We start from the raw sequence: 25,748 nt of genomic DNA on the forward strand, positions 1-25,748 counted from the left end.
ATCACGAATGGAATAAGAATTAAAAATGTGTTTTGTGTTTTTGAAGGAAATGACGAAGAGGTTTACAGTTTCTTTTTGATTATACGTGGATTGAAGTTTTTCAGTGTTTTCACAGGTATGTTGATAATATACTTTCTTTCATTCCATATTTTCAAATAATTATGAATAGCATGTACTGGATAAACGGACATCGTTTTTTTCAAGCCCATACATTTTTCTCGACAGCTATCTATAAAACTGTCTTGAAGTTCTTATTTTTTAATGTAATGACTGAAGGAAAGCTTCGATGTTTTCAATTAGGTTTTTAAGAAAGTAGAAGCTGTCGAGTGAAATGATTATCATTGAGAGGTGGGTAGGTATGCATACATTGGGTACCTAGTTGACCTTTGATTTTAGGATACGGAGGAATTGGACATTTTCAGAGTAAATACAATTAAGGTGTTTGCCACGGAAATAGGTGTAGGTATACAATGTCAGCGAAGAGCTGTACCTTTGTTCCGAATTCTAAATTTCTTACATCATAAATAATTGAATGGTGCCGTAAACAATGATTTCATTTTCATCATGATAGTATATACTGAATCCTTGAAGGAACCTCCTTTTAAGATTTTTCTTTCAAATAACATTGTGAAATAATCACAGTTTTCTCTTGTATTACTTTATTAAAATAAATAATACCGAAATGATGACATCCAACAAAACTGCACGATCTCAAAACATGCAATATAATCTCTTTTATTTTTAGACATGGAGGAATTTCTTAATAACTTGGGATTAAATGATCTGATTGGCATTTTTGAAGGTAAAAAAAATACATATATTATTTATCTCCTACTAATATACTTAAAACACATACTTTTCAAACAGAAAATGATGTAACCTTAGACATAGCTAAAAGGCTGACTGATGAAGAAATGATTCTCCCATTTGGCAAAAGAAAAATATTCAATCAAGGAAGCAATTGATCGAATAAATTAAGAATCATATATAACAGAGGTATGTCTTTCATTCATAATTTTTATAATAAATATGTATACCATTACAATTAAAAACAGATTCAGTTTTCTCAAATAACTATATATTTTTGAGATTTGCTGTAGATACTTATTATTATTCAGGTCTGTACCTAAGTAATTAAATGCTAGAATTCTCAAATTTGATAGATTTGAAGGCCTGAACGTTATAATTGGATACCTAGGTGAATTTTGTCATCACAGTCATATTTCCAATAAAATTTTTCTGTGATGAAGTACGCCATTGTTTTTTTCCTATTATCAAAAATAAGGGTATCTCCGTTTGTTAAATTGGATTTGTACAAAAAAATTATTATATTTTTATATTTCTGTGAGATAATATCCAAGCTGGTTAGTAGAAATTGATCCAATTGTATTATTGCGAAAATGTAGACTATCACTAATCTCTGTTCTCTCTCATTCTAGATCATAACTTCAGTGAAAGGTTTCGAAATCAACTCTTTTTGTTTTTTAGTAGATATTACCAAAAATAATAATAAATAATAAAATATGTTAATGTTTTAGATTAGGATTAACCATTTGTAAAAAATTTATATTTTTATTTAAATATTTGTAGAAGTCTATTATAATTTATTAATTGTTTGAATAAATTTGTTACTGAAATTTCTTGATTTTCATTTATATTTTGCTCATTCTCACGTTGAACAATTTTCCATATCATTTACATAATCAGTATTGAATATGAAATATTATCCGCAAGACTCCCATTAGCAGCTGATTAAAAAATCGTGATACGTAAGTAGATCAATAATTCAGTTGAGAAAATGATACAAAGTGTATTTCATGTATTGAGAAATCGGGTTGTTGAACAAACTATAATATATTCTCACAATTATTCAATAACTTGATTTTTTTTTGATTGGAGATTCATGTAAATTCAATCACTGACTCTGTATTTCTGATTCTGTCGAAAAGTACTTTTCTCAATTTACTAAAACTATACGTAATGCTTTTTATCTACAAACTTAAAAAACATATTGAAGTTTTAGAGAAGAGAAAAGTAATTTTCAGTAGAACTGATCTGAAACTCCATTACTGCCAACGAGATGCTGGTACTCAGATTAGTATAATATTTGGTTAATTGAATCCAATAACCAAATTCAAACAAGAGGGAAGGATTTTGATTTGTAACTTTATATCATTTGGTTCATCATTATTCATACTTATTTTGAACTTTCGAAATGCTTTACTCTATCAGCAAGATACTCACAATGAGGTATAAACATTGTTCGTTCAACTACTATTCATTATTTGTTCAACAAAATCATTACTTTAGTGGAAATTTTTCCATTATCAAAACAAGCAAAGTTCTCCATCATCCTGCAGATATATTATGTTTCTTCAACATAACTTTTACTCAAATAGAAAATACATTTGATTATTTCAATCAGATTCACTATTTCACCCATCTTTAAATTTTGTTTGTTCAATAGAATATTCGAATTACTCTAAATCATTCTCGCTATCAATTAGACAAAATATTACTTGAATTCAATTCTTCTTTGAATTGAAATAACAAATGGATGTGATAGTTTCAATCAAATATTTGTTTGATACAATGAACATATGCTTGAAGAAATAGTTGGGAGTCAAAAATTCTTTTTACTTGCATAAACAAAATATTTTGTCGTGCATATATGACACTTTTATTTCTTTGAATGAAGTGAATTTTCTTTCATTCGACAAATCTTTTTTTCCGTGCAGCATGTCCAGCATATGCGGTATCGTCCTATATCCATCGACATAACGCGGCCCTAAGAGTGCTATATTACCATCTACGGCACTTTTACGGTATTGACGAGGCACCGGTGTTGCCCTACGCTCCGGGGGATATTTAATCCGTTGTGGGAAACAAGAAGTGCCGAATTCATTGGAACTATTCGTTCCCCACCCTCAGGCTCATACAAGCTAATAAGCCTGATGTAGTCCTTTTCGACCACCAGACCAAGACGATATTTGTCGTGGAGTTTTCAGCTCCTGGCGAGATGAATATCGTCAGAAAAAAGAAGGAGATTTTCTCTTCGAACTCCGCAGACTCTATACAGATCACTCTGCACCTTACATAAAGAGTTCACTTCACCTATTCCTTACAAGATATCAATAATTTGATTTAATTTCAGTCTAACAAATAGTCTTTATATTTAGTTTTGAACTTTGTGAAATTTTATTTTTTGAGGGGTTGGGGACAGAATTATACTCGCGACAAATTTGATACTTGAAAGACCGCCTGAACACTTCTGTTTTGAATTTTGGCATTCCAATCATATTTTTATATCGAATATTCAGGTTATGCATGTCCGTACGATATGTGATTTTCCTATGAAGATATGGAGGTTTTATGTTACAATTATTTTATGGAAAAAACAGACAGCGTGAAGTAACCTTATTTTCTCTATGTTCAGCAATCCAATATCTTGAAGCTTATATGAGATCCTGTGTCGTCGACCAATACCAAAAATTAACCTGAAGCGTTTTGAACTTTTTGAATCTCATTTTTGTATTGATTGGTAAAACATGGGCCATAAAGAACATCCTTAAAGAACATCAGCCATGGAGCTTTCGGTTTTATTACTCTGGAAGTAGTTTTTGGCATATGTTTATCAAATAAGTATTTCAAACAATTTACCAAATATGTAACTTTCTCCTCAATAATTTTTTGATCATATATTTAAAAAAATGAAGTATTGAACAGATCTACCTGAAAAAGATCTTGATTGAAGGCTTTGAAGCTTCTGTATGTACAGAGTTTGGGATCCTGTCGCTTTTCACGTACTCTCAACATACAATATACTACATCGTGATCAGAAATATTGTGAGGTATAATACCATTCTCTGCCTCATTTTCCTCTTGGACTATAACATAGTCCAAAAGACTTGCTGACGTGACTGTAACCCTAGTAGGAGAATCCATCAACTGACAAAGATTCAGTGTATTCAGTATTGAGTAAAACTTTTAACACAACTATTCTCATTGTCCAATAAATTGAATTAAAATCTCTCACGCATATAATTTCATCTACCGTTGGTCTTATTGCAGCCAAGCTTTCCTCAAATTCATCCAAGAATACATTTGTATTCTGTTCATGAGGTTTATAAATTACACCAATAGCAATATTCTTTTTTTCATCTCCATAAAGTTAGCAAGGCAACTTGCAGTTAAATTATTGAAATATACTTTTTTAATTGTCGAATAATTGTCGAAAATTTGTCGTGAAAGAAAAATAATTGTAGCGCATCTCATTTTTTTTATAACGGATAGCCCTGCTAACTTGATATAAAGTTAGCACAGCACCTGTAGTAAAGTTTTTAATATAACTGAATTATTGAAACTTTCATTACTAGTATTTGTTGAATAATATTGTCGTAACCCAATCCATATCAAAAATTTCCTGAAATGTATTTTTTTGGAAAATATTGCGTTTTTCGTGTCATACCTTGTACTATATGGATATTTTGAACCATATGGCAACACCACAACAGGCGTATTTAATTTCTTCATATATTTTTTAAAAGGATCGCCAGTGAAAAGTGATAAAATAAATTCGTAATGTATCTACGTGGATATTATCGATAATTTTTTTTGTTTAATCTATTTTTGTAATCTTATAATCATGTCGAATATTTTTTGCAATTAGCAACCTATTGACCAATTGTATCTCTTTCGACAATCGTTTATAAATGAAGATCAATCAAAAACAAAAGTATTGTTCAATTGCCGAAACAGCAGAATTGATACAGCGTGACTCACGGTCGATGGTAGGTTAGACGTTTCTGGAAAACGCAAAGCATGATTTTTTTGAAAATTCCACCTCTCACATTTCCTTACCTGTTCTATCGATCTAAAATATTTTCAGCATTTCGGCGTTGCCACTTCTATCAAAAAGTCCTAGCAATTATATTTTTTTGAACGGAACACCCCGTATATTAATACATTTTTGGAATCGCTCTAGCATTTTAATACTTTTTTGTTGATAATGTCCTATACCTATCTCTATCTGTTTTCAAGATAAAAAATAAATTGTACTAAATATGGTCCAAAACATAGCCTTAATTGAAATTAAGTACATTAGTACTCTCAATTCATGAAAAGTTGATATTTTGATGATAGTTTGGACAAACTCGAAATATTCAAATAACACCAAGAAATCGACTCCATATCATACAGGGCGTGCTATAATCACTATTATTTCCATTGTGCATAAAAGTAGTCGAAAGTTCATTTTTTCAAATGAAACCCCCTTATATTACTTGATAAATTGAAAGACGGTGAAAAATGCTTCAAGATGATATACATGTCCCTATACCTAAATCGTCAAGATTTCTTAATAAAGCCGTTTTTGTGGAAAAATAGTTATTCACGTTAAGTGTTGAAAGTGGCATTTTATTTTGTGAGTGGGGATTATTGCAAAACGAGCGTCAGCAAGTGGAGCAAACTCACGAGCAAAATAAAATCACTTTTAACAAATGTATCATACAAATTTTTTTGTATAACGTTACTGCTGATAAAAATTATAGGGTCCATGGGATTTGAACACACGATCTTTGGATTACAAGGCATATGTTACAACTACATACGCCAACTCACGTTATTTTAAGGAGGATGATTATTGGTTAGTCATCGTCAGTAAGATCACAGGGATTTAATATTACCAATAGCACGAACTGCATGTGTGAACTTTTCTAAATGATTTTTTGGTAGGTGTTCTGATTGAAGTGTTTCTATCAAAGAGATTTTCAATAACAGTTGTACAAAAAATAATTTTTAAAGAATTTGATTTCTAGGTAGCCGTGGAAATATCAAGCTTATGACAGTTTGGTGACTTTTATAAGTAATTGATAAATGGTTATTGACGGTGTTTCAAAAAATCGCCAAAAATGAATGCAAATATTGATAATTCAAACGAAGTTCTTATGAAATTATTTATTATACACGGACAGTGTGATCAAATCATTGCCAGAACTTGTAGAAAATTCAACCAAATGTATCCTGAATTAACAACAATGAACGAGAGGAAGTTTGTAAGGTTACAAAATAATTTCCTTAACTATGGCTCAAAGTTTCCAGGGAACAACTGTACCATAAATCAGTCATTTCTATGTAAAAAGTAAGATTTTGTGGGCTAAAACATGTGAAAGTATAGACAATAACAGAATGGGATGATTCAAAATAACAACATTTTAAACAAAATATCACATTTTCACAATGAATGCTGAAAATGTCCATTACATTTTATAAGGGCTACCCCTTATAAAAAAAGGAGATGCGCGACAATTATTTTTCTTTCACGACAAATTTTCGACAATTATTCGACAATTAAAAAAATATATTTCAATAATTTTACTGTAAGTTGCCTTGCTAACTTTATGGAGGTCTTTTTTTCAACAGTAGTTCTTATCCAACACTGTTCGCATAAGTAACGCCCACTGTCAAAAGGTAGTTTGTTACTAACATATAAACATAAACCCCTTCCCCTGCAATCCTTATCCACCCTATGTAAATTAAAGCCATTAATGTTCAATCGATTATTATCGGTGGAATATTTCAACCATGTTTCACAAATTATTGATATATCTAAAGAATTGTTCAAGACTATTTGTTTGACAAGACGGCAACCGTGATCTAGCATTACAAAAACCTACATTAGGAAAGTACATTTTGGAAGCAATTTATTTGTATTCAATTTTGGAAAAATGTTGAGAAAACCAAACAAGAAACAGATAACAAATATTTTTTTAATTTTTTTTTCCCTTTTGAAGTTTTAAATGAGACTGAGAATAAATCAAAGAGAGTACTTCAAGGGTACATAATATTTAATAGAAGATATATACACATATATTATATACAATTACTCACAATGAACATTTGAATGAATATATTAAATTACTCACTAACTAATTGTTACATTCAACAGATATTTTGACGATATCTTTCATCTTCCAAATTCTAACACGTTCTGCTGATTATTCGGCTTAGCAAAAAATTTTTCCATTTATTGTCCATACTTTTCCAGCCGAACCCACCCGTTTACAAACTTCCCCAACAATTTCCATCTGCTCCTTAGTAATATCCTCTCTAATCACCACTTTGCTGGCTTTTAGGAGTCTCTTATCATTAATACACTAGATTGAAAATATCCAAAACGGTTTTAGTGACGTCTTCATTGGGTATTGTTTCAATAACACCATACAACCTCAAATTTCTACTTCTTTCTTTCTGTTCCTACTTCTTATGCCGGTTTACCAAACTATTGATAGTCTCCTCCTGTTGCTGAAGTTTTTCAACCATATTATCATTTTCACGTTTTAGTAACAAGATTTTTCACAAATAGGTGCATGCAATTCATCCTGGCCCTTATTGCTCTGGCTTTGTTTTCGTGTTTCTCTACTCATGACAAAAACTTAAACTTACGATAGTAAAGATGAATCAATCGATTTCACAACGGAGAATTGTATACTTTTTCACTTTCATTACTTTCACCAAAAATCCGAAGTTTATTGATGTACGTTCAACAAAGATTTTTTATTATGAAGTAGCAGCACTGTGGAACACGTCTACTCTCTTTGGTTTATCACAGCCATCCACGTTCTTGAGGTTTTCAAAAAACTCAATTTAAATATGATTTCCAAGAAATGTCGTTGATAATGAACTCATGAAATATCTCACATTGTGAAATATTTTCATAGTGAAAGTTCTTCTGGAATATTGAAATTGATAAAAATTTAGCAATTGAAGGATTTAGGGCACACTGAATAAATTAGTTGCCTGGTTCAATACATGATTTCTCAATCTCATCATATCGCTTGCAAAAATATGGGATGACTGATGTCTTTTTTTATGGCGGAGGTTTAAAATAGGAAATATTAAGGTCCAACATTTTCGATTTTGAGAAACTTTCATAGGCCTTGAACGAAGTTTCTGTTTAGTGTCACTATTTTCCGGGTTTGAAGGTCGTGAATATTTGGAATTTATTCCTCAGAGGTTTATACATCCTGAGTTAATAGTGCCTGAGTTAGTGGCTGCAACTAACAGTTTCTCGAGGGGTATTGTAGATGACATAATAAGGGAGAAGAAGTTTTGGTTAAGAATGAACGAAATCTCGACTTTCAGAAAGGACAAAAACCAAGATAAATACATCTCAGTTCCATACCACCAATATACGAGGAACTTTGGAAAGATTTTCAAGGAACTAGGTATGAAGGTAATTTTTTGAAACAAGTCATACACTACAGAGCCTTTTGGGAAGACCAAAAGACAAAGTCGAGAATTCGGAAAAGTCTGGAATTTACGAAATCGAATGTAAGGACTAAATATTATGGACAGACAAAAAGATCTACTGAAGTAAGATATAAGAAACATATAGCACACTTAAAATATGGAAGACCTGAAAAATCAGCAGTCGCCCATCATATTCTGCAACAAAACCATTCCATAGACTTCAGTTCATTAATATTAGTTAGACAAGTTAACAATAACAGACAACTAGATGCCTATGAGAATGTAGAAATAAGTAAACACAATAATATTATGAATAACGATGACGGACTATACCAAAGAGTATACTATATAGCTTGTTAAAATAAAATAATATTGTAGGGTTTAGTGATTACTATACATAAGGACACATTGCAAAAATAAATTTAGATAGGCAATATTGTGAAATTAATTTTTTTTATATAGCTGAAAATTGTTTTATATAAACATATATTGTAAAATAATAGATAAGGAAAAATTGAGAAATTGATTTAGGTGGTATACCTGGATGGTTTACCTGAATGGTATACCTATATAGCATAAATAGTGTTAGCTTCGCATTTGTTTCTAGTTTTGATCTTCCTCTTTGAAGATGATCACTTGGTGATCAAAACACGTGTCGAAATGTTAAAAATAATGATTTGGTGTTGGGAAAGAAATTCCAGTAATATTCATTACTACACCAAAGGTTCCAAACAGTGCATCATAAGTTAAATTAGATAAATAAATAAATGTATAATTTTTTTATTTATGTATAAATAAAAAAATAATAATTATAATTATGATTATAGCAATTTTCAGCAATTACAATGATGAAAGTACTAGAGGTGGATGTTAGGCATTGAAGATTGCAACATTTTTTGGATTTTTTTTCAATTTCTATTTTGAATCTATTAGGTTCTTTTAATTTGTTTTATATTTAATGGCAATATGTTGTATAGTTTTGGGCTATAGTAGAAAAATGATTTTTGTGTTAGAGATTGATTCATATTCCAATTTGTGGTTGCGCGAGTGTGGACTTTCTCCTTTCAAATGATAAACTCGTAGTAGGCATTGGTAAGTGTAGATTTCTCTGACTGAATAGTTAAGTTTCTTCATATATGAGTTGCGTTAGAAATCGACTATTTTTACGAAGTATGATTTTTAAAAGAGTGTTTTGAGGGATTTGGGATTTGTAGATTTTGTAAGGTTGTTGTGAATGTGCCACCCCAGGTAGTTATACAGTATCTTAAAGTTGATTCGCATAGTGGATTGTACATCATCATCAAGTTTTTTCGAAATAAGATATCTCTCATACTGTAAAATCAATTCATTAATGTACTTGTACCCTTGTCGAGATAGGTAATACCATCGTTCCATTTAATATGCTGAGCAATCATGACATTCATTGTTGCAGTTTTCTGGAGTGTAGGGCAATTGCAGTCGTCTTCGTTATTACACAGGGGATTATGTAATTTGATATTAATTTTGGGATGGTCTGTGATAGTTGTTGAGAATGTGATATATTTTGTTTTGCCGATATATAGGCTGAGTATAGATTGAAATCCAACCATATTTTGATTCTTTGCAAATTTGTCTCTCTTTTTTTGTGGACTTCTTTCCAACTTATTCCAGTAATGACGACAGCTGGATCATCTGCATAGCAGATCAATTGACCTTCAAGATTACGTATTCTGAAGATACTATTTCAATATTTTAAAAAAAATATTGGTCCGAGTACAGGTCTTTGGAGACCTCCAGTCTTGACTGTTGACTCAGAACTCAATTCATTTCCAATATCAGTTCTTTGTGTTCTATTTGACAGATAATCTTTGAAGAGGTCTAGATTCGAATCATAGTCATGCATTTTAAAAATTAATCTGCTATGAGCTGTGTCAGAGGTCTCTGCAAGGTTGAGAAATACTGCTAAGCATTCATCTGATTCATCTAATGCCCCAACTATTGGTTTGAGCAGACTCAACACTTTTACCGAGTATCGTCATGAATAGTTTTTTTTGTTTTCTATTCAAACTCATATATCATTGTTATATTATATGCATATATATATATATATATATATATATATATATATATATATATATATATATATATATATATATATATATATATATATATATATATATATAAATATATATAAAATCTAGAAAGGTTAATGCAGTCAAGCTGCTGGAAAATAATTCCATGAAAATCAAAAAATAAATAGATAAGTACTCTTTGATCATTCCCATATTGATTTCAATTTAAGAGCCACCGGTATACAGCTGTTTCAGCCTATTGGGCATCGTCAGTACCGGGCAGGCGGTCCTCGATTGAAGACAAAATGAGAAAAAACCAAGAAAGTACTTGATAAAAATAGCTGCGTAAACGCAAGCGAAACATAAGTGGAACCACCTATTGGTGTGACACCCAAGTCAACTTGCCAAGTTTTTATGTCAGTGTTGGTGGTTTGACCAATCAACCGACAACTGCGGTAGCAGAAATTTGGGAAGCTAACCTGAAATGCCATCGGAGAACGAATCCACATGTTTCTAGAAATGATATGAAATCTAGAAAGGTTAATGCAGTCAAGCTGCTGGAAAATAATTCCATGAAAATCAAAAAATAAATAGATAAGTACTCTTTGATCATTCCCATATTGATTTCAATTTAAGAGCCACCGGTATACAGCTGTTTCAGCCTATTGGGCATCGTCAGTACCGGGCAGGCGGTCCTCGATTGAAGACAAAATGAGAAAAAACCAAGAAAGTACTTGATAAAAATAGCTGCAAGTTGACTTGGGTGTCACACCAATAGGTGGTTCCACTTATGTTTCACTTGCGTTTACGCAGCTATTTTTATCAAGTACTTTCTTGGTTTTTTCTCATTTTGTCTTCAATCGAGGACCGCCTGCCCGGTACTGACGATGCCCAATAGGCTGAAACAGCTGTATACCGGTGGCTCTTAAATTGAAATCAATATGGGAATGATCAAAGAGTACTTATCTATTTATTTTTTGATTTTCATGGAATTATTTTCCAGCAGCTTGACTGCATTAACCTTTCTAGATTTCATATCATTTCTAGAAACATGTGGATTCGTTCTCCGATGGCATTTCAGGTTAGCTTCCCAAATTTCTGCTACCGCAGTTGTCGGTTGATTGGTCAAACCACCAACACTGACATAAAAACTTGGCAAGTTGACTTGGGTGTCAAACCAATAGGTGGTTCCACTTATGTTTCGCTTGCGTTTACGCAGCTATTTTTATCAAGTACTTTCTTGGTTTTTTCTCATTTTGTCTTCAATCGAGGACCGCCTGCCCGGTACTGACGATGCCCAATAGGCTGAAACAGCTGTATACCGGTGGCTCTTAAATTGAAATCAATATGGGAATGATCAAAGAGTACTTATCTATTTATTTTATATATATATATATATATATATATATATATATATATATATATATATATATATATATATATATATATAGAGAGAGAGAGAGAGAGAGAGAGATATAAATATTAACGAGTGTGTATGATATAAATCAAAAGGGAAAATTTCGTGGACAGAACACTCAAAAAATAGGGGCAAACCGCGGACACGTGTTTCTGGCTATTCGCCTTATCAGCGCGGTGCAGCCAATTGCAAAGATGGACAACAACTGGTTACCAAAAATTAAAAACATCACATATGCACGGTGTCACCAACAGGAGCTAACCGCACAGTTGTGGTTTCAATTAGAAGACCCGGAAGTCACGCAGGTAGCTATAGCTGCCTACGTGGTGATGTTAGATGATGCCTGGGAATTCTAGGTCTTGTAAGGTCTAAGCATGCCAGATTCGATGGTTTCATGGAAAAATATTCCCAGCAATGTGTTTCTGCAAGGAGTTATGATTTTTTAATTAAAATTGAATTAAGGGTAGAAGGGGTGTATTTTCGCGAGACTAAATCAGCGACCCTTCTGGGGTTAATAAGCATGCCAAATTCGATGGTTTCATGAAAAAATATTCCCAGCAATGTGTTTCTGCCAGGAGTCATGATTTTTTCTAATGAAAATTGAATTAAGGGTAGAAGGGGGTGTATTTTCGTGAGACAAAATCATTGACCCATCTGGGGTTAATGAGCATGCCAAATTCGATAGTTTCATGAAGAAATATTCCCAGCAATGTGTTTCTGCAAGGAGTTATGATTTTTTTAATTAAAATTGAATTAAGGGTAGAAGGGGGTGTATTTTCGCGAGACTAAATCAGCGACCCTTCTGGGGTTAATAAGCATGCCAAATTCGATAGTTTCATGAAGAAATATTCCCAGCAATGTGTTTCTGCAAGGAGTTATGATTTTTTCTAATGAAAATTGAATTAAGGGTAGTCGGGGGTGTTCTTTCGTGAGACAAAATCATTGACCCATCTGGGGTTAATAAGCATGCCAAATTCGATGGTTTCATGAAAAAATATTCCCAGCATGTGTTTCTGCAAGGAGTTATGATTTTTTCTAATGAAAATTGAATTAAGGGTAGTCGGGGGTGTTCTTTCGCGAGACAAAATCATTGACCCATCTGGGGTTAATAAGCATGCCAAATTCGATGGTTTCATGAAAAAATATTCCCAGCAATGTGTTTCTGCAAGGAGTTATGATTTTTCTAATGAAAATTGAATTAAGGGTAGAAGGGGGTGTATTTTCGTGAGACAAAATCAGCGACCCTTCTGGGGTTAATAAGCATGCCAAATTCGATGGTTTCATGGAAAAAAATTCCCAGCAATGTGTTTCTGCAAGGAGTTATGATTTTTTCTAATGAAAATTGAATTAAGGGTAGTTGGGGGTGTATTCAATTAATTGACAGAAAAAATATTCCTAGCAACGAATTTCCTTTTGGAATTATTTTTCTGCTTCTATTATTATCAGTTGTTTGTACAATTTCAATAAAATGCGGTTCATTTCATAAAAAAAAAAGATTTTCATCATCATTTGAATCATTTCCAATCACGTCAGTTCGTTTCCAGCAATGAGTCTATCAATGTAAAAATTTCCATGGCTAGCCATGTGAATAATTGCTGTGAAATGACCTATGGCGGAATAGCGCGCTCGCCTCTCTTTCACCAAACACATGGATGAAAACACATGGCTACCTTCACACTGATTGAAATTGAGACACTTCTGATCACACCATGAAATGAGGTTACCAACCGCAGTTGTACACTTTTGTTTCAAGGTATTTTCACATTTGTCAGAGACAAATATTTTGGTGTCATCTGCATATCTAATAAAGCTGGCAGAAGATTCGATATTATCCATGTCATTCGTGTAGAATAAAAATAAAATTGGCTCTAAAACAGAGCCTTGGGGAACGCCCATAGAGATATTTTGATATGCAGATTTAGTGGAAGATATACTAACAAATTGTTTTCTGTGTGTTAAGAAACTCCGCATCCAGTCGAGTGAAACTCCACGAATACCATATTTGTACAATTTAGACAAGAGTACCTCATGCTGAACGCAGTCAAATGCCCTGCTGAGATCACAGAAGATCCCAACAGGGCATTCACCTGATTCGATTGCTTTGATCAATTTTTCATAAAATGACAACACCGCACTCTGAGTTGAGCGTCCTGGCAGGAAAAAGATGCTATGACTTAATGCAAAATTCATAAGTCTTTGAAGATAAGAATATTCAAAAACCTTAGAAAAACAGTATGTGACAGTAATAGGCCTATAATTTTCAAGATTTGCTGGATTTTGCTTTTTGTATACTGGGATGACTGCCGATTTTCAATAAAGATGGAAAACAACCACAAGTGAAAGAAAGATTAACTAGATAAGATAGAGGCGAAATAATGTGACGTAACACCTTCTTCAAAATAAATGACGGAATCTCATCTGGCCCCGACGAGGCTTTATTCTTCAATTTATTCGACATCAACTGTAATAATTCAGGTTCTGAAAAGGGTGCTAGAAACAGGGACTCATTGAACCCAATTATTTCAGGTTCGGGAAGTTGAGCTGTCCTTTGAGGCCTATGTTCACTGAGAAGTTTGATTGGCATATTTATGAAAAATTAATTAAATAAATTACTGATTCTCTCTGGATCTTCAACAGATTCATTTTCATGCGAGATAGAGATATTATTAAAGGAATGTTTTCTCGTGCGATTAGTCAGTCTAGTGAGGACCTAATCAGTGGTCAGTGACCAGTCTGCGACTACCTTCGTCAGTTAAATAAATGACACAAATGTGTGACTTGAGAAGAATGTCTCGCATTTATGTTACGCATTTCAGGGGACACCCTCCTATGATTGAATGGTACTTACTGGCTGGCTGTAATCGTGAGATGCTCTCCTGATCTTCTCACTTACCCTGAGGTCTGAATATTTAGCTTTGTAATAATTCTTGTGGACTATCTTTTGGAAAATTCTCTACGGTAGCTATAATAGCAAATTGAAGACATTTCAGTTGATTGGTTGGTATTACGTTATCGAATGTTCAAAATGCAAGATTCCCACCTTGATGATGGTAACAAACCTTTCCACTTGATGGCATCTGTGAGTCAGCTGAACCTGTATGGTTCAGTAGGGGTATTTTAATTGGATTAGTCTCCGACTGAAATAGTAGAATAACTATTGAAACGTTTAAAAGACAATAAAAAATAACAAACATATTGAGAACGTTCGGTTTGTTAGGATATGGCAGTTGTCATGGTACATGCAAAGATAATTTCGGGCTATGTCATTAGTGACTGTGCGCGCATGAATAATTTGTTATGTCATATATATATTATTGTGTCGTGGTGTGTCGTGACGCACCACAAGTATATCGTATCCATACATCTAGTATGTTTAGAATTATATTACTAAAGTGCAGTGTGTCAGGACGCGATCTGTCGTGACGGCAATCAGTCGATTCCCAATCGGCGTCAGAACGATGGTGGGGTTATGACGCGTCAGAAGACTCCACACTAGTATATTTCTAATCTGACGCGTTGACTAGCTAGAGAATAGTCGTTTGCATTTATTTGTGCACAAAATGTCGAACAAACTTATTGAACTTGTTAGAAAATACGGGTTTGCATTTTTTTAATATCATTTTCAACCATACTCTGATTGGTTTTTTGACATCCTGAAATATTGATGAGATTTTCCTTCATCACTAGTAAATGATATTCGCTTCGACTACTTCTCAGATCATTTACTGGATGGACCCAATATTTTCTCTTTTCTTTTTAAGTAAACTTCACATTAGCAGACATGCAAGGTTTTCTTGAATATCACTATCCGAATCGGAGAAAAGCATTGCTGTCACGAGCAAAATTTGTGAAGCGTTCACAACGAACCTGTCATGCAATTACACTGCGCGGAATATTGCAAATCAATCCACAGAAACGTCTTTTGCAGTGTTGTCAGATCATCTGTTATGGGTCTTGAGCTACTGTTCTACTCAGCTTACTTTCTAGAATAATCATTAAACGACTAAGAAGTGGAAATTACCATGTATTCGGTAAATATGTATGAAATACTATAAAGTCCATTGATGGTTTTTTCGTGAAGGGAGATGTCATTGGCTTTTCTTACTCAGACTTGTTTGTTAAGAACGGTGGAATTCATCAATGCATCCCATTGCCAATGATGCTCGATGAATAAATATTTATTGTGAGAATAAGGTAATATAAACTAGAAGTTTACACTCATTTAAACTTCTTTCCATTCCGAAATAATGTTAGTAAATTATCACTGTTCTCAATTGGTTTTCTAGGAGGTTCCTCAATAATACCAGCGGGGGTGCGTCCACTTCCCCTCAGTGGTCGTGAGATGGTGCTTATATAGTTCGTCTCTTAGGCCTACGTTTCTATTTGTTCTGATAACCCATTCTGGCTACCTTATTGCATTCACTCCTCCAAGTGGATGAAAAAGAAATGTGAATATTTGTATGCCATAGCATGAGATATATAGTAAATGAAATGACATATTTCTGTATTTTGTACTTGGTGGCCAATAATCCAAAAGTTGATCAAATGGAAATCCCCGTAATTGGCTATCATAAATACATCAACTTATGGGACGCAGAAAATATTTGATTAGATTTCATTAAAAGTAGAACATTATAAACATGATGTTTTCATTACTGAAATAAAACTAGTCTATAATTGAAACTATTATTATGACTTACCCTATCGTCGATATCTTTCGTATTTGCCATATAGTGCATTATAGCGTCCGAAATTTTTGTGTCTAAATTCCTGATGACGGCATCAGCATTGATCCCTGCGTCGTTGTTACTTTTCTTCATAGCGTTCAAAAGGCTCTCGATACCTTCGACGTATCCGTTCCACGGTAGATCCAGTTCCGCTACGTATTTTGTGATACACCCTCTCAGGACGTTGAGGCAGTAGCCCGAACAAGGCTTGGTGTTTTTCCGCAAGCCCATACACTTCGGGCAATACGTCATTTTCAAAAGTGCGGTGTGGCATTCGGAATTTCCTGTGGAAGTATTGAACAATAATAATATTGAAGAGCTATTTACGATATACAGTGCTTTTTAGATAAAAGTATCCACCTTTAATAACTTTTGTAATACTGGTATTTAGGAAAAATCCAAAAACACGTCAATTTATGTTGGAAGGGGCAAGCATTATGGCTTATTTAAACTTATATGATGCTAGGGGTGAGGGGGTGGAAAAACCACCCCCTCATCCCTTTTTTTTTAATTACTTCTCATATTTTTTATGTAAAATTTGGATAGTCCTCTTTGAGCTGATTCCAGTTCCAATTCTACAAAGTGTTTTAAAAAGTGAGTCTGATTGTTTCAATATTTTTTGCTGGAAATCTGTATGGGTGACAAGAAAACAGTTTTCACTATATCGATCTACCTAAGATTCTATAACAGTTGTGTAATTTTCATGAACGCACATCTTCTAATCCCAATTCTACAAGGTGTTTCAAAAAGTTAGTCTGGAAATCAGTATGGGTGACAAGAAAACAGTTTTCACTATATCGATCTACCTAAGATTCTATAACAGTTATGTAATTTTCATGAACGCACATCTTCTAGTTCCAATTATACAAGGTGTTTCAAAAAGTTAGTCTGATTGTTTCAATATTTTTTCCTGGAAATCTGTATGGGTGACAAGAAAACAGTTTTCACTATATCGATCTACCCAAGATTCTATAACAGTTGTGTAGTTTTCATGAACGCACATCTTCTAGTTTCAATTCTACAAGGTGTTTTAAAAAGTGAGTTTGATTGTTTCAATATTTTTTTCTGGAAATCTGTATGGGTGACAAGAAAACGGTTTTCACTATATCGATCTACCCAAGATTCTATAACAGTTGTGTAATTTTCATGAACGCACATCTTCTAGTTCCAATTCTACAAGGTGTTTCAAAAAGTGAGTCTGATTGTTTCAATATTTTTTCCTGGAAATCTGTATGGGTGACAAGAAAACGGTTTTCACTGTGTTTATCTATCCATGATTCTATGAGAGTTGTGTGATTTTCATGAACGCACATCTTCTGGTTTCAATTCTACAAGGAATCTCAAAAAATGAGTCTGATTGTTTCAACATTTTTGTTTTCGAAATCTGTTCGGGTGACAAGAAAATTGTTATCACTACGTCAATCTACCCAAGATTCCATAAGACTCATGTGATTTTTATGCACGCACATCATCTGGTTTCAATTCTATAAGGGGTTTTAGAAGTTAGTCTGATCGTTTCAACAATTTTATTCTTGAAATCTGTATGGGTAACAAGAAAACGGTTTTCACTGTGTTAATCCATTCAAAATTCTATAAGAGTTGTGTGATTTTCATGAATACAAGGAATCTCAAAAAATGAGTCTAATTGTTTCAACAATTTCTTTTTCGAAATCTGTTTAGATGACAAGAAAACTGTCATCACCAAGTTAATCTACTCGAAAAACTATGGAAGTTGTGTTATTTTGATGGACGCACATCATCGGATATCATTTCTATATGGGGTATTGGAAAGTAAGTCTAATATTTTCAATTTTATTTTTCCCTTAATCTGTATTGTTGATGAGAAAGGGATTGATTATCAACGCCTCAATCTACTTAAGACTCTATAAAAATGTTAAACACCAAATAGTCTTAATAATTTCACATTCAACCTATAGTGAATAGGTATTTCCAGCCACAGATATTAGTACGGGTGCTAATAATTTTGTATCCCAACCACAGATTTTTATTTTCCTCTACGTCGGCAATACATATAAATATAATACATACAGGGCTCTATACTTGCACCTATCCTATTTCTTATTTACACCTCTGATTTTTTCAATGTACTGAAAGATTTTCAAATGCATAACTATGCTGATGACACCAATATAATTTTTTCCGCAAAAATTGATGATTTTTTATCCATTGAACATTTTTTAAATAATATATGGATGATCTATTGAAATATCAAGAAATCACTGTTTGAACATCAACCGAAATAAATCATCAGCCATAAGAGGGGCATAGACAATTTTTGTCAATAATCACAAATTGGAATATAGTGACAAAATAAAATGTTTGGGGTTGACAATAGATTGCAATTTGAGATTCATTAGCCATATTAACTCTCTGATCCTGAGAGCATATGGTCTACTGAAACATCTATATACCAGGGGTTGACAAGTAATATTGGGTGGTGTTCTGATACTGTGGGAAAATTTTAACGAGGTCCAGAAAAAACAACTGATTATATTTAGGTGCTACCTATGTATTATTTTGGTTTCAAATGAAATTCTGAATTATAAAACAAAAGATCCAAAATTAATGTGACAAACTACACCAATGGTCTTGAGCCAGTTTTTTATAGTTTGGTTCTCGATAGGAACAGCAAATTCAAGTGTGTCATCTAGGTGGGCGTCTGTTGAGCCAAACATAGTGGCCAAATTTACAGCTAGTTTCTTGCAATTTTCATATTCGTTCCAAACATTCTTCAGTGAATACCGTTTTATACATTTGCAAAGACACATCTTGCAAATGAATTATCTCTATTTGACGTGATGGCTTTAACATATTCAACAACTTGGCAGCGACATCAGTCCATTCTGCCGCAACATCAACTAATTGGCACACACAGATACACAGGCTAGATAGGAAACTAATCAAACTATATTAGTTGTAGGTGCTTGTAAAACATGTTAACTAGGCAACATACTGAAGTAAAATAAGTACTACCTAAGTTGAATTATATATTACTCAAAGATATTATTTTAATTATTCAAGGTATAGCATACCTCATCTAGGTATCAATTTATACTTGGTATACAGTATTTGGCGGTCCGAGCTTCGACCTTTCGCGGTCCGTTTGCGGACCGCGGTCCGCCTGTTGCTGACCGTTGATCTATACCCAAACAAACCTTACCTGACTGAACATTTGAAGATTCAACAATGTGATACACTTATTTTATCAATTTTCAACTATGGTGATATTGTCTATGGCCCGTGCCTTAATCTAGAAACTTCTTCCAGGATCCGAAAGTTAAGAATGCCTGTGTCCGATTATTATTTTCGCTGAAACGAAGAGATTATGTAACACCATTTTTAAACAATCTGGGGTGGCTGAACATGTTAAATAGAAGGAGACATCACCTTGCATGCTTCGTTCACAAATTATTGAGAAACCAATGTCCAGATTACCTCTAGTCCAAAATGAATCCATGTCACCAGTATCACTCTAGAAACCTTCGTAACATCTATACACCCACCCTCCCGCGTCACTCTTCATCTCAGAGGTCGGGATAGTGTGGGGTCCGGATACTGTGGGAAAATTTTGAAAGAAGTCCAGAAAAAACAACTGATGGAAATTAGGTGCTACCTATGTATTATTTTGATTTGAAATCAAATTCTGAATTATAAAACATAAGACCTAAAATTATTGTGAGAAATTACACCAACGGTTTTGAGCCAGTTCTTTATGGCTTGGGTCTCGAGAGGAACAGCAAATTTGAAGTGTGTCTTCTAAGAGGGCGTCCATTAATTTCGAACGATATTTGTTTTTCAAAAAATTAATCTTTGAGAAAGATGTTTCACGTACGTATGTCGAACCAAACATAGTAGCCAAATTTATAGTTACTTTCTTGCAATTTTCATATTTTTCTGGGTCATGTTTGGCCCAAAATTCTTCAGTGGATACCGTTTTATACATTTGCAAAGACACATCTTCTTGATGCCTTTGCTCGTTTTATTCTGTTAAACAACTTGGCAGCCACAACTGTCCATTCTGCTGCTAAATCAACTTCAAATGGCGTTCTTCAGAGTTCTTTCTATATTAGAAAATTGTCGAAAAATTTATAGATTGCTGTGCTGCCAAATCTTTTTCAAAGATATCCAGCTTGCGACGAAAAGCAGACACGCTTTGTATCAGATCATAATTTTTCATTTCACGAGCCTCACTGCCAAGAGGAAAGTTTTTATGAAAGTGCTGATGAGTTGTTTCGTAGTGTCGCTTCAAATTGCCACTCTTAACAATATCGACAGTTTTATTGCATATAAGACACACTGGAACCGCTTGAGACCAGCGTAAAACAATATTGTTCAGTTTATTCTGCCAGAAACCTCCTATTTTCGCAGTCCAATTTACCAATTTCAGGATCCATATTAGCATAGGTACGAAAATATTAGAAAATGCGAAATATGGTTGCCATGCGGTTTGCCCTGCGACTTACAGTCTACTTTTCCCCGCACACACGCCTGCACTCGCTCGCGCTTGTTTCAACTAAACAAAACAGTCGCAAGTGCGCAAAAATATACACACACACACAGGCTAGATAGAAAACTAATGAAACTTGAAAAACAGGTTGACTAGGCAACTCGAAATAAAATAAGTACATACAAAGTTGAATTTTATGTAGTTCAAAAATAATACTTTGATCAATAAACGTTCCTTCTCTAATAGCGCTGTAACCGAGTACAACTCATATCTTGATTAATTGAAATTACTATCTGTTTCTGCGTTTAAAATTAAAACGAAAGCCATCCTCTTCGGTAAACAATGAATCTGACTGAATTGAATTAAATAAAATTTAATTGAACTTAATTAAATTATTCAAGTAATTTTACTTCATCATGTTTTTCTTATTATTATTTCACTTACCTACATGTACTTTTGTTTTATGATGTTAAAACCTAGATTAGGTCCTAGTTTTGAGTTATGCTACTGTACTATTTATACATACATGTATAAAAATAGTCTTGGTTGAGTGGTAGAATAGCGTAAGCTGAACTCCGCCAAGATAAAAATAAAGACCATTTATTATTATTATTAATAATAAATATTACTCAATTCACCCCAGAATAGCAGAAAAAGCACTTCGATTATATTTACCTTTCTCAAGTACATATTTGTACGGAAGGGAATTTTCTGCTGTAGTTGCGATAAAAACCAAGTACCTATAGAAATAAACTTGACATTGGTAGTGATTTGCGTTGTGCAATCTCTATGGTTAAACCGAGAATTGTAAAGCCGGGAACACATTGTTCTGATGCTACACCACGCCACGCCATCCGACATAATGCGTCAGAGATGTACTTCGTGCACACTGTTCCCACGTCATCCGATACAACGCGACGTTACTTTACATAATGAATGATAGAAAATGAGACCAGTTTGAGTTCAGACACTATGGCGAATAGTAGTTCCTCCGATGAGTGGGAAGAAGAACTAGAATGTGCAGCATCAGCTTTACTGTTATTAGAACGAAAACAAAGAAGAAAATGTTGGGTACATCCAATAAATTTGGAACGTCACTTTCATGGAGAATATCATACGCTAATTGACCTTCTCGAAATGGGTAACAATAGTGACCGGTTCCACATGTATTTTCGAATGAACAAGGAGCAGTTTGAGAATTGGCATTCACTGGTGGAAATGAATATTAAAAAAATAAATACAACCTTTAGAAAGGCCATATCAACCAAAGAGCGACTAGCGATTTGTCTACGGTAAGAAAAACGTTTATTTGTTTTTAAATTTATATCTGTATTTTAGAAGATATTTACTTCTTACATACAAACTATAATATATATAAAAAAAAGTTAATCCTAAAAACACCGAACTTTAAATGAATCAAATACGTTCTCAATCAAAAGAACGTATTTGATGGTTGTAAGGATTTCAGGTGGAAGGATCTTGTTGAAATGTTGTGTACTGCATGTGAGCGTCTTGAGCCGGATGTTCTATCTGACCATAATTGTCGTAATTAATTAGTGAAAATGGCTGGTTTGATGTAGATGCTTGTGAAAAAGGCCTAGGAGGAGGTGGAGAAAATCGCTGGTTTGATGTAGATGCAGTAGAAGTGAATTAAGAAGGACTGGTTAATGGTATGGCTGTTTGATATGTTTGGGGTCCTTCCTGACTCCTCATTTGTCGAATTTCTGCTTCAGAAATCATAGTACACATGTTCATTCTGATAGTTGCTTGATCTATTGGAGACAGACTTTTAACAGTCTTAACCATGCTCAGAAAAAACATGCCAATTTCATCGAACGCAGATTGATATCCTTCAGGTTTTGGTACATTTTTGTACCTAGACCTTCGAAGCTCAGCATTCTCTTTCATTATGTTGACCAATTGTTCAGCTGAAATTGATGTTTGTCTACGTGTAGGCGTTTGTCTCTTTACAACCAAGTCAATAGAATTGCGAGAAGTGGTAGGATTGTTGACACTCAATTCCTGTTCGTCTTGAAATTCTGTTGTTCCGTGAACTACATCCTCATCCTCTTCGTCATTCAATTCTTGGGTTTCTTCAATTAAATTTGTTTGCGTTTGCCGAGTTTCCAAATACGGCAAGAGAAATTCCATTTCCTTTTCAAACTTTCATTTTACAAGTTTAGTGGCAGCTTGCCCACTTTTTGTTTTACGTCTCTTTTGAGCATTGATAAAACAGTTCCTTAACTTATTCCAAGCTGTTTTTAAAGCATCCCCTAAAAATATATATACTCTATCTGATGAAATTAATCAAAATGAACAGTTTATTAAAAATTACATTTTTGTTTTAGATTCCTTGCAACCGAAAACTCATTCAGATCTTTGGGCTTCAATTACAGAATGGGGTTCAGTACAGTACGGCAAATAATTAAAGAAGTATGTCGGGCAATTTGGCAAGTATTGAAACCCATGGTGATGCCATCACCGACTACTGAAATGTGAAAAGATATTGCCCAAAGTTATGAACGACTATAGAACTTTCCGCATTGCTTGGGAGCGTTAGATGGCAAACATATAAATATACGTTGCCCTATTAATGCTGGTTCTGAATATTACAATTATAAAGAGGTCCAATCAATTGTTCTGCTGGCCCTTGTTGATGCCGATTATAAGTTTATTGTGGTCGATGTAGGAGCATATGGAAAAAACAGCGATAGTGGCATCTTTTCAAATTCTTTGTTAGGCAAATCGTTAGCTAATGACACATTCAATATACCTGCCGATGAGAAACTGACAGCAAATGGAGAAGAATTACCTTACGTTATAGTAGGCGATGAAGCATTTCCGTTAAAATCTTATCTTCTGCGCCCGTATAGTAGAAGAAATCTTTGCGGAGATGAAGCCAAAAAAATTTTTAACTACCGTCTGTCAAGGGCACGAAGAGTAGTAGAAAACAGTTTTGGGATTTTAGCTGCTCGCTGGAGAATTTTTCTTCGATACATAGAAGTTCAGCCAGACACAGCACAAGATATTATTTTAGCAGCTGTATGTTTGCATAATATGTTATGTCAAAAACGCGACTTTGAACCGGAAAATGATTATTCAAATGGGTCTGATTTTTGTTTTACTTCAGTACTACCGCTTCGGCAAAATTGCACAGAGCGGGCAATGTTTGTCAGAGATAAATTTGAAGAATATTTCAACTCCCAAGAGGGCAGCGTACCTTGGCAGACCCAAACCGTAAGACGCGGAAAAATACAGTGAAGTTGTAAAAATATAGTATTAATAAAAAATGGTTACATAGTTTGATTTACCTGCTATGTTCATATCCAGAGCAACTTCCTCCCAAGCTTCTCCTCTCATATTCTGGTCTCTATAGTGCTTGCTTCTCATATTATAAACACACTCGTGCTTCCGAACCAACTCAATTAATAAATTTTCATCGATTTTTGCCGCCATTGTATATATATGATGCCACCTTCGCGTTACTACACCTTACGACGCGGTGCCACGCGACGTGATATTATATGATAAAAATCAGGCAAGAAGGGATTCGCACCATGTCGGATGGCGTCGAGTCGCGTAGGATGGGATTGCATCAGAACAGTGTACACACAATATATAAATATGCATTACAATCAAAGGTGTCAGATCCTTCTGACGTTGTGTCGGATGGCGTGGCGTGTTGTAGCATCAGAACAATGTGTTCCCGGCCTAAACCTCGTCAAATTCATGCAAGCTATTCGTCACATTCCAATAAATAGGGACTACTTAGCAAATACTTTTTGTGTGAATTTTCGTTAACTTTATAGTTTATCGATCAATGAAAATAGTTATTTTGTTATTGAATACTTTTTGATTCTGATCTGATAATCTGGACAGGAGGATGGGGAGCATGAAATTTTGTATGGTCGAAAGGTGGCGTGTTCCAAATAAGTTAGGAAACCCCTGTGTTGGATATATAAATCTCGATCTCAACTTACCCGCACTATGTTCGTCTATGAGCAATGTGTCTGTGGTGTTCAGAACTTCCGTTCCTATGCGGAATGCTTGCAATAGAAGCTGCGTAGCTTCCAAACTCTTCGACAAAGATTGAGCAAGTTGTTTCGGAATATCTCCGAAAGGTGATATGAAGTCAATTGACTTTTTCAGACACGCCTTGTAATTCAAAGTGAAGTCTTTGTTTGATATGTCGGCGGAGTGATGGTAGGCCAACGGAAAAAGTTCTGTGAAAAACGACGTTACACTGGCGACGATTTCTTCGGGGCTTACGGCCGGCTTGGCTTCCGTGGAATCGATCACTACGTAGTTCATGATTTCCCTGTAGAGGTTTTCGATTGGTTTCCGGGATAGGACTGCCATGCCTTGGTACACATGCCAAAAGAGTAGCAGGGTTTTGTTCTCTGATTGACGGGCCAGTTCGGATACGTGATCTGGAAAAGAAAACCCGTTTTAATGTGTCTAGTAAACGGCGAGGAAATAATTAATTAATTTTGTTATCTTTCTCATGGGTTTGAGCAATACGCAATATTGGCGGTGCGTTCATTCATGTGGCAGGAAGTGAGTGGAGTAAACGTCCATATGAGGACGATGTTCAACACGACAAGATGAATGTTATTTTTTATTTCAATCTATCACAAAATCAAATGAATTTCTAAAGATAAATTGGACTTCTATAGAACCGACTGAAAATTCTTGATTCATTCACAATTCGAAACTAATTTTCATATTAAAATCTTCATAATGTCACAAATCAGGATTAATTATTTTGTAAAAACAAAATTTCCAAAACTGTAGTAGGTTGAAAGAGCTGTGTTAGTTATTCATTTATAATGGAG

General features: G+C 34.2%; 1 protein-coding gene and 1 long non-coding RNA gene across 4 annotated transcripts in view; one reads left to right on the forward strand and one right to left on the reverse strand.

Annotated features, from left to right (window-relative positions):
- The window catches only part of dally (division abnormally delayed protein), a 670,712-nt gene that overhangs the window by 287,557 nt on the left and 357,407 nt on the right, over positions 1-25,748 (reverse strand). For all 3 annotated transcript variants that reach the window (XM_074185539.1, XM_074185537.1, XM_074185538.1), the window contains 2 exons: positions 24,894-25,343; positions 16,419-16,729 (listed from right to left, as the gene is read on the reverse strand). In XM_074185539.1, the coding sequence (XP_074041640.1) occupies positions 16,419-16,729; positions 24,894-25,343 (761 nt within the window). The remainder of the gene's footprint in view (positions 1-16,418; positions 16,730-24,893; positions 25,344-25,748) is intronic.
- On the forward strand, positions 19-1,002 carry LOC111512560 (uncharacterized). Its single transcript, XR_012468117.1, has 3 exons — positions 19-115; positions 746-802; positions 868-1,002. It is a non-coding gene; the product is annotated as an uncharacterized lncRNA (long non-coding RNA).

The sequence above is a fragment of the Leptinotarsa decemlineata genome, unplaced genomic scaffold (assembly GCF_025532065.1).
Source record: "Leptinotarsa decemlineata unplaced genomic scaffold, Ldec_3_MD MMD2_tig00026375_RagTag_RagTag, whole genome shotgun sequence".
Classification (NCBI taxonomy): Eukaryota; Metazoa; Arthropoda; class Insecta; order Coleoptera; family Chrysomelidae; genus Leptinotarsa; species Leptinotarsa decemlineata.